The sequence below is a fragment of the Siphateles boraxobius genome, unplaced genomic scaffold (genome assembly GCF_051911475.1).
Source record: "Siphateles boraxobius isolate OS27281-9 unplaced genomic scaffold, OSU_SipBor_1 18, whole genome shotgun sequence".
NCBI lineage: Eukaryota > Metazoa > Chordata > Actinopteri > Cypriniformes > Leuciscidae > Siphateles > Siphateles boraxobius.
Genome location: NW_027508788.1, coordinates 11,577,627 through 11,593,306, shown reverse-complemented (window position 1 = coordinate 11,593,306; position 15,680 = coordinate 11,577,627). Strand labels below are relative to the sequence as shown.

Here is a 15,680-nt window from a genome sequence, read left to right as displayed (position 1 = left end):
GGCTCAGTCTGTTGTGATTGGTCTACTCTGCTCTGATTGGTCAGATGGCCCAGTCTGTTGTGATAGGTCTACTGCTTACAGCACGTGTTGGAAACTACTGCTTTTTAAATGCATACGACAACTTTGCTTAAGATTGTACACATTATTAATGCCACTGCTGTGTGTGATTAAATCAAAAGTGTGTGAATACATGCAGATTCGCAACAGTCCAAACCAAGGAAGGCACACATTTTAATTTCTGTGTGAGTGTTTCATGACTGTAAAGTTAGTAAAACAGGCTATTAAAACCATTGATTTAAAACCGCAGCAATCTACCCTCAGTGCAACATCCTTTTAAATCCTTTTAATGGTTTAATTTTTATCTACAAGTCAAACATGGCAAAACATAAAGGGCTGATCTGGAAGAGATGCACTGATGCATGTTTATTTTGATATGACCAATACTTGTGCTTTTTAATTTTGTTTCAGTTGGCAAACTGATGGATAAGTGTTTAATCTTTAGAAATCTGGTTTACAATAGAAAATGAGCCCTGATATGCTTCCAACCTCTGACCAATGCCACCAATAATCAAAATGATTCTGGTTTAAAAATAAATCAGTGCTAATATTTGAAGTATTGTGTGTTTATATGTTTGTCGATTCTTTTAATCAGTAGCCGTGCATCATTTATAAAGTGTGCATGTTCTCAAATGTGATGTCTGAGTATGTTTCCACTTCGGCTTTAATAAAGTGTTTTCTCCTCTGCTCTTCTTCCATTTGTGTGTGATGTTTAACATTCATCCATCCAGTCAGACTCCATGATAACCCTCTCCTCATCTCTGTGTCTCTCTATAGCTGGCGGATTTTATAATTCTCTCTGAAGGACGGATCTTCTGGTCTAGTGGTGCGTCGTGGAAGAGTTACAGGTCAGAAACTCCTCTCCTCATCTGTGTGGTTTTGGGCTTTCGTTCTCTCATTTGCGATGACATCATTGCATGAAACCCTCGGACGGTCCCTCCTTTTTATGCTCTTGCATTTTAAAGCTGCATGTTCCTTTTGCTCATTTCGATCTTTTGGTTGATTTGGAAATCCTTGTCCATCCCAAATAATATTTTATTTCTCCTGCTTGGTTGTGTTCTCCAACTTTTCCTGCAGTTTATCCCTTTTTTCTTCTTTTTTTTTTTATATATTTCGTCTGGCTTCATGGTTCTTTGCCTTTTATTCCATGTTTTATGCTTGAGTTTGTTTTGACTCTTTGTGAGGATTCAATTCTCTCTATCTCTCCTCATTTAAAGCAGAGAAGGAAACTTGAGTCTACGACTTGGACTCGTGAACCACTGACTCGTGACTTGACTTGGACTTAAAGGGATGGCTCACCAAAAAATGACAATTCTGTCATACTTTACTCACCCTCAAGTTGTTCCAAACCTGTAAGAATTTATTTTTTCTTCTGAACACAAAAGAAGATATTTTGAAGAATGTCGATAACCAAACATTTGATGGACCCCATTGACTTCCATAGTACTTTTTTGGAACAAATTGAGCGGGAGTAAATTATGAGACAATTTTAATTTTTGGGTGAACTATCCCTTTAAAGACAGAGACTTTTGGTTATTTCGGTAGGCATTCCCGATTACTTTCTCTCTTTACTACCCTACATGACAACATGGAAAACCATGCATTACAATTCATTTCCTATCAATATGTGCTGCAACAAATATCAAATATAAGCACCCCAGCGTTATTATATACTATACCATCTGAAGGCATGAATATTCATCACCCATCGAATAAATTCTGTTATATACATGAACAACAAACAGTAACAATATATCCAAGCCCTACCTTGTGATAATATCAGTGCCATTTAATTTGAAAAGCACCCAATTTCAAGTCAAGAGGCTTGCTTGCTGACCATTTCAAGTACATGTTTCCATCCTTTTCATGTTTTTTTTCCCTAATTTGGATATTATATAGTAGCAAAAACTTCCATATGCATTTTCTGAGAGAGAGAGAGAGAGAGAGAGAGAGAGAGAGAGAGAGAGAGAGAGAGAGAGAGTATATATTCATTGTTTTCTACTTTAGGAGAAATATATAAATATATATGATTTTTTTATGTTTGTTTTTTTAAATTTTTTGAAGAACATATTAGTGGTATTGCACATGTAAAACTCACCGCCACAATGTTAGTGTGACCTGAATGGTTGGTGGATTTTTTTCTTGTCCAGCAGGTGAAAACGGTGCATCTGACCACTTAATAAAGCAGCGGCACACCTCTGTTCAACAAGAAAACCAGGTTTGGGTTATAGCTATCTCACCCAGCTCTTGTTCTGGATCTCAGTTGAGAGAGATTTGCAGCACATACTTCAGTGTAACTCGATCCAGAGTTCAGATTTGCAATGAAGGATGATTTAAAAGCCATTGTTTTCTTCAGCAGGAACTTTAAGGCTTGTACAGTAGCTTATTGTTAGTGGGACGCGAGTATTTAAATTGCAGTTAAACATGCTCATCTAGATGGCTGGTTTTCAGCCAGAATTCGTTGCAATGTGGGCAGTCAGAAGTCTGTAATGAAATGAATCCGTGTCTGCCTGTCAAAATGAGCATTTACTTTTGCTTGCCAAGTCCCAGACAAACACTGTGGAGGTGCTGGAAGAGCCGGAGGATGCTGGGAGTTTTCTCAAAAGAGCCCAGAAGGGTTTTTTGTTCATACTGAACCTTAAATCTGAGCGTGAAATCAGTGCCATGCTAAAGATGGTGCCGGGTTACAATACTGAGCATGGAGTGTGACAGTGAGGAGTGTCATGGGGTTTTACTCTTGTTTTAAAGACTCGTCCGGGCAGAAAAAGGCACCTTAATTAACAGGAAACGGGCTGATGTATCGCACAATAAAACCGCTGTGTTTATGGAGCTGGTTCAGTGCGACCTGCCGTGAGGGTCTTTACTCACTGCAAACTGTGTGTTTCAATGACATTTTTTAAATGGTCTGCAATGATGGCCGAGTTACTTTCTAGTCTTCTCAAGTTTAAAATGGGTCATTCTACACATTTGTGGCATTTGTTTTTCCATATATAATGTTGTTAAAGTTATTAACAATGAAGTAAAATAATATATGATGTAAATTCATTATTTTATATTTTTATTATACATTTTATATTTTATGTAATAATAATTATGGTAAAAAAATATCAATGAAATATAATATAAAAAAATGTTTTAGAATATAATCATATAAATTAAATATAATAAAAATCATGCAAATTAGTTATTAAATAATTATTATTTTATATATATGTATATAAAATGTTTGCATTGTAGAATTATGACGTATCATGAGGTGCATTGTTTTGTGAGGTGTAATAGTATTTATTTAGTAGTATTAAACAATAGTTATGTAAATTAGTTGGTTCATGTATTAAAATTGATGAATTGATGATTTTGTGAAATAGTAAAAAATAATCACTTAGTTTCCTGAGTTGTTTTTGCAGTTGAGTTTCTGTAAATAATCTTTGTGGATTGGAGAGGGAGTTGTGAATGTGAGAATATGTTTTTCATGATATGAGAGCTGTGCACAGACACTGAATCCTGAAATGTTAACAGAAACTGAATCTTTATGCTGGTCTCTGTTTTTGTCTGTCTGTCATATTGCTGTTCAACTGAAACCCTGCTCGTGTCGGTCAGAAAGACTGGCCGTAATATAACCCACCCCTAAACCTGATCGCCCACTGTGTGTGAGATTTATTTATATACGGGCAGTATTCAGAGCGAAACTGAAGATTCCTGGCTATGTGTAACACACACACACACACACACACGCACGCACGCACACACACACACAGAGTTAATGATCCCCAAGACGGCTGCTGAAGTACACGCTTGACCACACACATGCATGATGACTGTCACTCACTGAAAACAATCCAGTCTTCCCAAGGTTAAACATTTTCTCTCACACCACACACACACACACACACACACACACACACACTTTCAGCACCTGCGCTAGGACATCACAGTCCAGACTTCTGCCTCTGATCTCGACCGCCTGTGAATATTTATAGCCTGTGAATATTTAAGATCAGTTCCTCCCTTCTTCTCCCTGTGTTCTCTGTTTCCCTTCTTTTGAAGACCTTTCACACTATATTGTAGTCATTAGTAGTTCCTGAACAAAGTCATGATTCATCTGCACACTTCAGTCACAATGCATATCTGAATGTCATTGCATTAGAGAACACAATTATTTAAAGGTTCTCTTATCACATCATGAGAACTTAAATGTTCTGCTAAATAAATTGTAATGTAATGTTTTACAGCATCATGGGAACTTTAAAAGTTTTCTTTTTTATGAACTTTAGGATTATTTTGTACCATCATATGAACTTCTTTAATGGCATTAATGGTTCTTTTATAACATCATAGAATACTTAAGTGTTTTTAGGACATCATAGGAATTTTTATGGTATTATAGAAACTTAATGGTTTTCTAATTACAACATAGGAACTGAAGTTCTCTTATCTTAGCAACTTAAAGGTTCTTTTATGACATCAAAGGAACTTAAAGATTCCTTTATGACATCATAGGAACCTAAAGGTTCTTTTATGACATCATATGAATGTAAACATTCTCTTATGGCGTTATAGGAACTTAAAGTCCTTGGTCATTATAGGAAATTAAAGGTTCTTTTTTGACATCATAGAACTTATAGGTCCTTTGTGGGATCTTAGCAACTAAAATGTTCTTTTAAAAAGGCTCTCTTATGTCATCAATCTGTAAAACCCCTTTTGGAACCTTTATTTTTAAGAGTTTAGACAAGCAGATGTTAAAATTAAGTTTTTTTTTGATGGGGCAGCAGAGGTAGTCATTATATGTGTGTGTGCGTGTCCTCTTAAAATGCGACTCACTTTCTTCACATGTCGTTTGTGCTCCTTCCTGCAGCTCGAGTGGAGCGTGTGTATTTTAAAGGTCTCCGTAGCTCTGCCTAAATATAAGTTTTTACAGGGACTGACCCTTAATCAGGCTTGGTGTGGTCACGTCAGTTTCTGCACTGATGTACAGCTGTAATTACACGTGAAGCTGCTATTTTCTGTCCTTTGCATTGGGTTTCCATTACCTACAGTTTCTGTCCTGAAGTTATTTAAGTCATAACTGTAGTCGTGCTGCAGCTAGTTTTATTTAGAAAGAAATTCTAAAGCTTTTTGCAGCTTTCATAGCGCTTTTTATACTCTCAGTGGCCTCACAAAGTATTTAGACTCTTGAAATGTCGGAAATGTGATTGCAAAATATCACGAGATATATTATTTGCATTTATCGCTGTTTTTTCCTGCTGTTTAGATTGAAGTTATTTTTTTTGTGTGTGTAGCTTCTTTGCATGTGGGCATTAATTGCACGCTGCCGCTCCACAGGGCTGTGATGTCATGAAAGATTCATCATATTTCATGCCAAACCAAAGACTTTGTGTTCACCGCAGTAGTTCTCGGTCCACCGCAGTTCTGCCAGCAACATATTCTGCTGTGCTCACTGGACTGTTAATGAGAAGCAGACGTCAACACTCATTTGCATGCAAAATGCAACCCATTTTACAACCCATGTGATGCATTTCTGAGTAAACCAGATCCAAATGATTCTGATATATAAAATGAATCCCTGTCCTAAAGTCCGAAAATGCTTCACCTTACAGAACTTAAACGCATTATACATCCTGTCTCATGGTTTCTTTAAAAAAATGTTTAAAAATAAACTTTTCTTATCGCAAGGGATGCATGAAGTACCTTAAATGCAATGTAAGTCACTTTGGATGAATGCATGTGCCAAGTTTTGTTTATTAGTGATGAGTGGACAGGTTGAGGGAGAAAGACAAACTCTCATACTCTTGGAAAGAAAAAACAAGAACCTAAAGAACAAACCCCAGACACACACACACACACACACACACACACACACACACACACACACACACACACACACACACACACACACACACACACACACACACACACACACACACACACACACACACACACACACACACACACACACACACACACACAGGCCCTTGAAGCATGAGAGGGTGCAGAGAAAGAGAGGGATTGTGAGAGCTGTCAGCGGGCGTAGTGGGAAAGCTGATTCTGGCAGAAAGTGTTGTGTGTCGGCAGCGAGTGGCATCGATCACTGTGCCGTCTCTGTGAGTGCGCGGGCAGAGAGAGAGAGAGGGGGACGGCCACAGTTGGCAGACGCTGAATGTTGAGAACGGCCACTTGGTTGCCCAGTTGGCAAGACGCCACGGTTTAAACCCAGCTTGCATTTCTGAGCCTGTGCGTGCAGCGGACACGAAACAGGTGCTCGACAAACTACAGGCTTCAAGAGTATTAATACAGGAAAAGAGGGCTGTGTGTGCATACAGTGTGTGTATGTATGTGTGTATCTATTTGTCTGTTTGTCTTTCTTCTGTGTACCGTTACACCCCTAATATACACACACATATAAAAGGAATGTTTGAAAATGTAAACTGATATTTCCTTCTGACACTGTAAAGCAAAAGATATAAATATCTGACTTAAAACTATTTTTTGGGGGGTGAAAATACTAACGTAACTGAGACTTTTGCACAGGTCTGATTTTATTTGTGTAAACTCACAATAAAAACAAATCTTTGTGCTTTTGTAAAATAAAGAAAACAAACAGGATGCCGCTTTCTGCCGTCCCGGTTTCCTTTCCGTGAAGTTTGTGGAGCGCGCCACACTGAATGGAAACTCGTAAGCTACTAGCAAGCTCTTGCCGTCTGAACTCTTGCTTTGGGTTGGTGCGTAGATCGCCTTTTTCTTCTTCTTCTGCTCTTTTTCCTGTTGTGGTGGTTAGTAAACAGTGTTGCATTACCGCACACGTCCTCTTCTGGATCGAAGGGTGAATGGCCTGTGACCAGTGATGCGCGGGTTGATCCAAAATGAGCGGGTGCCCGCGGTTACCCGCGGCTACGAGTCATCCAAATATATTTTTAATGATATTCGGGTCGCGGTCGGTCGGGTCGTTTGAAATAAAGATGCCAATTAAACCTTTGTAATTTATATAGTACTATACACAATTTCTATGAACGAGGCACGGGCACGAGCCGAGCTCAGTCTGCAGGTGGAGATGGAGTTGGCAAGAGAAAAGGTGAAGACTGGGGAGTGGAAGCTCCGCAAATACACAAATAGAAAGAGCAAAGTGTGGGAGACATTTGCCGAAATAATGAAAGATGATGACCAAAGTGTTGGCTTTGTCATGTGCACTTCTTGCGGTGCTATTTACACATTTGATAGCCTACGTCTATGGCCCAATGATGCTACGATGAGCATTTAGTACTTTTAAAAAATGCGGGTCGGGTACAATAATTTTCTTTCTTTTATTGCGGTCCGAGTTGCGGGCGGGTTAGTTGAAAACGTTGGTCGGGTGCGGGTTGTTTATACATTGACCCTCGCATCACTGCCTGTGACTGACTGTATTCATCATCCGACAGCATTTTCTGTAAAGCTGCTTTGAAACGATGTGTATTGTGAAGCGCTATACATGTGAATTGAACTTTATGCACCGAACCGTGATGTCCGTACCGTGACTGTTCGAGACGAATGCATGTACCGTTACACCCCTTATGTGTATATATATACATAGTAAATATAAAATAATTCTTTATATACAATGCATACACATCATATAGTTTATTTCGTCATTCGCTGCTCCTCGTTTAATATTCAGGGTAAAACCCGAATCAGGGTTCGACTAATCAGGTCTGGCATGTGAATGAATATTTCTGGGAAAGTGCAGTGTGTGTGTGAGGCCATGTCATGCTCTCACACTGACACACACATACGTCAAGCTTTTGTTGATTGTTTACTGTGTGTGTGTGTAACTCTCCTCTCACACACACAACAGGGTCTTTGTGTATGTGTGACCTTCTTTTAGCATTTCCGTACATCGAGGGGCGTTACTAGAGTTTGTTGCGCACACGTGTGTTTGTTTCCTCCCTGAAGCTGTGAAAACTCCTCTGCAGTTGATCAATGCTTGTAATTTTACTGTGTTGATTTCCAATGCATCAGTCACTGGTGTTGCTGTCCTGCTGGGTCAATCACGGGCCTCGTGTCGGTCTCTTTTCATGTGGGTCTCTGTCCATATATACACTGCAGTGCAAAAGTTTGGGGTCGGTAAGATTTTTAATGTTTTTAAAAGAAGTCTCTTCTGCTCACCAAGGCTGCATTTATTTGATTAAAAATACAAAACAAACCCGGTAATATTGTGGAATATTATTTCAATGTAAATCAGCGGTTTTCTATGTGAATATATAGTAAAGTGTAATTTATTCCTGTGATCAAAGCTGAATTTTCAGCATCATTACTCCAGTCTTCAGTGTCACATGATCCTTCAGAAATCACTCTAATATTATGATTTGATGCTTAAAAAACATTTATGATTATTATCAATGTTGAAAACAGTTGTGTACCATTTTTTTTAGGATTCTTTGATGAACAGAAAGTTAAAAACAACAGCATTTATCTGAAATAGAATCTTTTGTAACATTATAAATGTCTTTACTTTCACTTTTGATCTATTTAATTCCTCCTTGATGAATAAAAGTATTGATTTATTTTATTTATTTCCCCCAAAAAATCAAATAAAAATTCTTACTGACCGCAAACTTTTGAACGGTAGTGTTTAATGTTACAAAAGATTTACATAGATATTCACATAGAAAACACTTGTTTTACATTGAAATAAAATTTCACAATATTTACTGGGTTTGTTTTGTATTTTTAATCAAATAAATGCAGCCTTGGTGAGCGCGGAGACTTCTTTTAAAAATATTAAAAATCTTACCGACCCCAAACTTTTGAACGGCAGTGTATGTTTTTCCTTTTGATATCTGACGCACATTAAAACATCTGATGTCTAAAGCCACAACAACTAAAAAAAGTAGTCATATTCTATAGTTTTTCACTTGAAGTGATCTTAAAATCTTAGTCCAGGTTTCTTATTTTTGTGCGATGGTTCCACAATGTCAACCAATGTCATGTTGTCAATGTTCAACTTTTATAACAGTAAAATTCAGATAAAATCAGTTGAAATTAATATACTACTTTCTCAACAGGAATTAATTGAAATTTGGAATGAAAATGTATAAATACTTGTGATGGAGTATTTTCAGATTGTAAAAATAATAATTTTGCACACTTAGTATTGCTACAACTGCGAATACTATATATATCTTCAGAAATAAACAATGGCCAGAGACCACAAACATTGGGTTGTATTTGATGCAACAGTCATATTTAAATATATACGTTATTTAAATATAGAATGAATGCAATGTAAAGCGAAATGTACTTTTATTTCATTTTATTTTCAGACTGTTGAAAAGTGTTTTCCAGTGATTTTCCTCTTTTAAAGCACTGTGTCTTGGTAAATCTACGTTCTGAGGATACGATAAGTTTCCTCACTCTCATGTCTTAAGTTTTTCTCTCTCCGAACAGAATGAAAGAAATGAAACGGATGAATCTGAAGAGCCGATATAAGCTGAGCGCTGCAGTTTGTGTTCTGTCTTTGCTTGGGGCCGTTTAGTGTTTCCTGTGATGTTCATATGTTGAAATGATGTTTCCTTGAGTTTCCTGTATCTTATTACATTCCACTCTCTTCACTTCATTTGTTTTCTTTTGTCTTTCAATCTCTCTGCTCTTTTTCTCCACAGATCAATAACATGGAGCACATATGGAGATAATTTGATGAAATTTAAAAACACTTTCCCTGAACACCTGTCAGGATAATGCCTGCTTATGAACTACCAATTCTAATGCATGTCGTATTATGACATTTATAATCGGAGAAGTGTTATGTTGATTTTACAACATTTTATAAAAAATCTAGTTTTGCACATCTCTGTAAGGAGATGAAGATTGTGTCTTAAATGAGCAATCAGTGTGGAAACTCTAGATGATTTTAAATATGAGTTGTCGTGAAAATCATTCTATCAGGTGTCATTTTTCTGTCCTGGGGTTTAGTTGTCCTTTCAGAAGCATGTGTTGTGACCTCATGATGCCTCTACTTTACATGGCCTGAATTCACTTCCCTGTGGCATAGATATCAGTTCAGGGGAATTTCTGAAAAACCAACCGGTCCAGTTTACAGTCATCGTCAGGCGGTGATGTCATAACTAGGTTATTGATCTTGAACTGTGGTGTCTCTATTTTTTTTAAACACCTGAATCTGAGTTGAAGGACATGGGACATGCTGTTTTGACCACACGGGACAGTGAGCACATGCTACACTAACAGGCCGCCGCTGATAGCGAGCGAGAGGGATGTTTTGGCTTTATCTCGCTGATGCTAATTTTGGCCGCTTGTCATCGCATTTCTCTTCTCTGCTTCCAAGAGCTGCTGTTCTGCCTGAAGCTGAAGCTCATTTCATATGAATGTTACTCAAACGCTTAGCTAACTGCTCTTTACTCACTGCAAAAGCATCTTCCAACTATGAAATGAATAGAAATGCTACAGTTAAAGAAGTTCATCCATAAAGGCACATTCTGCATTGGGCTGCATGATATTGGAAAAGCTGACATTGCATTATTAAGGCTTTCTTCAATATACATTGCAATATGAAAAAATACATGGATTTTCACCATATAACTTGAATAGCTCTATTCTTGAATCTGCTGGGTGATTTTGTACTTCTGCATATAGAAAATAAAAATTATGGTAACACTTTACTATAGGGATTCATTAGTTACATACATTAGTTAACATGAACTAATAATGAACTCCACTTCTACAACATTTATTAATCTTTGTTAATGTTAATTTCAACATTTACTAATACATTATTAAAATCAAAAGTTGTATTAGTTAAAGGACAAGTTCGGTATTTTACACTTAAAGCCCTGTTTTAAGATCGTTTCTGATGAAATGGAACGGTTAAGATTGAAATTTGGACATATGCTGCTGTCCCGAGAATTTTAGGTTTCTGTGTTAGCACCCCCCACCTATACAATGGTTTCATAGGGGCACTGCAAGAATCATTCATAAAACGCATTAAACTTTAGTTTACAAAGACGTGAAACTCACCGAGTGGTCTGGGGTGTTCACTGATATGCTCGCGCAAAAATCGCTGCAAAAGATGCTTTCCAACAGGTTTTATCGTAGTTTTTGTCCAACTCCATTGACTTGTATTGGATGTTCTGTGAGGTGCGGTATTACTCCGCCGCCGGAGACGGAAACGGGGTTGTTTGTATTCTTTCTGTAGTCTTCAAGTCGCGGTATCGTAGACTACGCTATCCAAACATTGACAAAGGTGCATTATCGCCACCAACTGGGCTGGAGTGTCTATTATTCAAGCTCTCAACGGAAGAATGTCCGGTTGTGAGGCGTTTGAAAAATAGATCCACAGTTTTACAACGAACGGTAAAACACCTGTTGGAAGCGGTTTTTGCAGCGGTTTTTGTGTGAGCATATCAGTGAACACCCCAGACCACTCGGTGAGTTTCACGTCTTTGTAAACTAAAGTTTAATGCGTTTTATGAATGATTCTTCCAGTGCCCCTATGAAACCATTGTATAGGTGGGGGGTGCTAACACAGAAACCTAAAATTCTCGGAACAGCAGCATATGTCCAAATTTCAATCTTAACCGTTCGATTTCATCAGAAACGATCTTAAAACAGGGCTTTGAGTGTAAAATACCGAACTTGTCCTTTAACATTAGTTAATGCAATGTGAAGTAACATGAACAAACAATGAACAGCTTTATTTTTATTAAGTAATGTTAACAAATACAGTAACAAATGTATGATGGTTGGTTATGTATCAAGGTTAGTTCATGTTAGTAATACATTAACTAATGTTAACAAATGAAACCTTATTATAAAGTGTTACCAAAATAATTTGGGAAAAAAATCTGAATAGTTATTTTGTACTCTGAAGACTTTTTTTGAGTGCAAACCATCTTTTTGGGTATGCTAGTTACAAGAACCAAATCAAACCCCTTTCAGTAACAGTGACGTGAACAAAGTTTTCAAAACTCTATCTATATATATATATATAGATATTAGATATATATTTTTTATATATTTTTAAATATATATATATATATTTTTTTTTGGTTTGTTTTTTTAAATAAAATATTAAACAAAATAAGAACTGTAATTTAATAAAAAATAATTTTATTTTATAGTACACTACAGCGGTAAAAGTGCTATTATTTACTTCTTAAATTTCTTTATTTTCAAACATTAAACAACCAAACTTTTATTTCGGTGGTTTTCTGGCAAATAAATAAATGCAATTTCATGTAATCACTCTGAAACCAGCAGTGCATATATTTATTTAATTAAACCACAGCCTTTGTGATTTGATAATCACACTTAGCCATATTGCAGCTATTCTGTCATCATTGTATAAATAAATAATTTTTGCAATATATTTCTCATACTGTAAATCTTTTAGAGCATGAAAATGGTAATGTATGGACCATGCTACTGTTTATATTCAAAATTACATGTATGACGCTGTTTTGTTCTTTCTATGGTAATGAGCAGTGTGAATATGATATGTATATTCATTCTAATTATGTGATTTATTGTTGTGTGCAAAGTAAACACTTCATCTAAAGGGATGTCACTCTTAATAAAGCCTGTAACTGCTAAACGATGACACGTGTCAGTTTGAACATGCTAAATGTCTCCATTTCATTGGCTGTGATTGTCTCAGATGTGGAGCTCGTAGTTCGACTGACAGCTTCTCTCTGTCGTTCTCACAGAGGAAACATCACGCTACCGAAGATCCCGGAGTCCAACATGGCTCTGAGCGTGTTAGGAGTGTTTCTCGGATTGCTTCTGGAAGTTTCCACACACGGCCCCTCCAGCATTCCCAGGAGCTCATGGAAGCAGGATGGTGAGTGAAGGGTTAATTTATTTTTTCTTGTCAAAATGTACTGGGTGTCAAACGTCTGCAGATGCCACATGTGCATGCTGATGCTATGTATGATAGAAAAGCCACACATCAAACTTCCTGTGATCTAAGCTGAGCTTCTAAAGTTTGTGTGTGTTTGTGTGTGTGTGTGTGTGTGTGTGTGTGTGTGTGTGTGTGTGTGTGTGTGTGTGTGTGTGTGTGTGTGTGTGTGTGTGTGTGTGTGTGTGTGTGTGTGTGTGTGTGTGTGTGTGTGTGTGTGTGTGTACTGTATATATGTGTGGATACCTTATATATACAGTTGTGGTCAGAATTAATGGCATCCCTGGGAAATATGATCAAAAATGGCTGTAAAAAATAAATCTGCATTGTTTATCCTTTTGATCTTTCATTCAAAAAACTAGCAAAAATCTAACCTTTCATTGAAGTAAAAGAATTGAAAGTGGGGGGGATTTTTTGATTTGAGAGTGATTTATTTGACATTATGAAATAAATGTTTTTCTCCAAAACACGTTGGCCACAATTATTGGCACCCCTAGATTTTTCTACGAGTAAAATATCTCTGAAGTATATTCCCATTAATATTTACCTTTTTTAGCACACCAGGGAGACTAGGAACATGAAATTGTCTAGCTATGACTTCTTGTTTCACAGGAGTTTAAACATGAGGAAACACAAAGTAGAGGTCTGCACTCCCGCGGGAGTCCCCAAAACAGTGCGGCGCGGGACAAATTTTTAAAGGTCATTGCGGGAGCGGGCGGGATGATGAGGTGCACTTGCGGGTGCGGGCGGGAGGGATGATACGCTGCACTCCCGCAAATTAAATATGAGTATAAAGTAAAATATATAAATGATTAAAGTAGCGTACATAAGTTGTAGTTGTGAGGGAGATTCTGTTGGCAGCAATAAAAACGTTTTAAGCAGCCTAAACTTGTGAATGTTGTCGGGTAGGGCGGGGCCTAATCTCACGCACACTTGTTTAGAGACAATTCCTTTCCCGCTGCTCCGAGTTCGAATTCGAAAGCTAGTTCAAGTTCAAAATAGACAGCATGGACGAGGAACAGAGCGCCTCTAGTGCTTCAGATAAAGTACTGTTGTGAATATTATGCTGTTCGTAATATGGGACCAATAAATATGTTACCAAGTATTGGTAAGGAATTTTGTGTGCACGCATTTTTTTCCCCAAGACCTTTCGTCAGACAGAAAGTGCGGGCGGGAGCGGGACATTATATCACAGATGCGGGCGGGAGCGGTACTAAAAATGACAAATCTTTGCGGGAGCGGGCGGGAGCGGGACTGAACACTGCGGGAGCGGGCTGGAGCGGGTCTGAAAATTGTGTCCCGCGCAGACCTCTAACACAAAGGACAAATTACCTTAATCATTTATCACAATGAGTAAAACCAAAGAATATATTTCTGACGTGCATCAAAAGATTTTTGAGCATCACAAAATAGAAAGTGGCTGTATGAAAATAGCTAAAGATTTGAAAATCCCCATTTTGACCACCAGGGCAATAATTAAGAAGTTACAATCAAATAAAAATGTTACGAATCTGCCTGGAAGAGGACGTGTGTCTATTGGCGCTTTTCCATCACCAGTACCAGCTCGACTCGGCTCGACTCGCCTTGGCTCGCCTCGACTCGGCTCGCTTTTCGTTCCGTTTTCCATTGCAGAAAGTATCGCCACAAATAGTACCCGGTCGTCATAGCGACGCCTTTCGTTCCTCGTTGCCCCATCAAGCTCTCGCTGGATCCTCTCTTCGGCAACCAAACAAAGGAATGTCTGCACCTCCTCGTTTGACTTCTTCCGAGTTGCCATAATAATAGTAGTAAGTTTAGTAACTATCTCTGGCTAAACTATTTTAAAAAGGCGGGGTTATTCTGGATACTCAATCTGGCGCGTGCAATGATGACGCAGTGAATAGTGACGATTCTCTCTGACCAATCAGCAGTCGGCATTGTTTTCACGTCACATTTTAGTATCGCCTTAGCTCGCCTCAGCTCGCTTAGAACCTCGCCGGAGGTGGTACGAAAAAAAGTACCCGAAAGCAGATACAGGTACAACTTTTACACAGTGGAAGACCAAACAAAGGCGAGTCGAGTCGAGTCGAGCCGAGCCGAGGCGAGCTGGTACTGTGTAGTGGAAAAGTGCCATATATTGTCTTAATGCACGGTGAGGAGGAAAGTTTGAGTGGTCAAAGACTCTCCAAGGATCCCAGATGGAGAATAGCAGAGATATGTTGAGTCTTGGGATCAGAAGCCTACCAAAAAATCAAACAACCCCTACATCACCACATGTTGTTTGGGAGGGTTTCAAGAAAATCCTCCTCGCTCATCCAAAAACAAACTCCAGCAAATTCAGTTGTCAGACACGACTGGATCTTCAAACGGCACAGGGTTCTGTGGTCAGATGAAACTAAAAAAGAGCTTTTTGGCAGCAAACACGCTAGATGGGTTTGGTGCACACAAGCATAAAAAGTACCCCATGTGTACAATTTAATATATCGTTGGATCTTTAATGTTGTGGGCATATTTTTCTGCTGGAGGTCCTGGACATCTTGTTAAGATACATGGCATCGTGGATTCTATCAAATATCAACAGATAAACAATAAATACCTGACGGCTTCTGCTAGAAATCTTATAATGGGCCTTGGTTGGATCTTCCATCAGGACAACAATTCAAAATCAACACACAAATGTGTTACGGAGCACAAAATGAAGCTTCTGCCATGACCGTCCCAGTTCCCAGACCTGATGAGTTGAGTGAACTGAAGAGGAGAAGCA

At 38.2% G+C, this 15,680-nt stretch overlaps 1 protein-coding gene across 8 annotated transcripts in view; it reads left to right on the top strand.

Annotated features, from left to right (window-relative positions):
* Nucleotides 1–15,680, top strand: part of sema4d (sema domain, immunoglobulin domain (Ig), transmembrane domain (TM) and short cytoplasmic domain, (semaphorin) 4D) — a 63,621-nt gene that overhangs the window by 22,696 nt on the left and 25,245 nt on the right. For 4 of the 8 annotated variants that reach the window (XM_077233515.1, XM_077233516.1, XM_077233517.1 and 1 more), the window contains exons 3-4: nucleotides 835–905; nucleotides 12,747–12,880. In XM_077233515.1, coding sequence (XP_077089630.1) covers nucleotides 12,784–12,880 — 97 coding nt within the window. In that variant the 5' untranslated portion in view covers nucleotides 835–905; nucleotides 12,747–12,783. The remainder of the gene's footprint in view (nucleotides 1–834; nucleotides 906–12,746; nucleotides 12,881–15,680) is intronic. The other 4 variants (XM_077233514.1, XM_077233510.1, XM_077233511.1 and 1 more) reach the window with 1 other exon arrangement.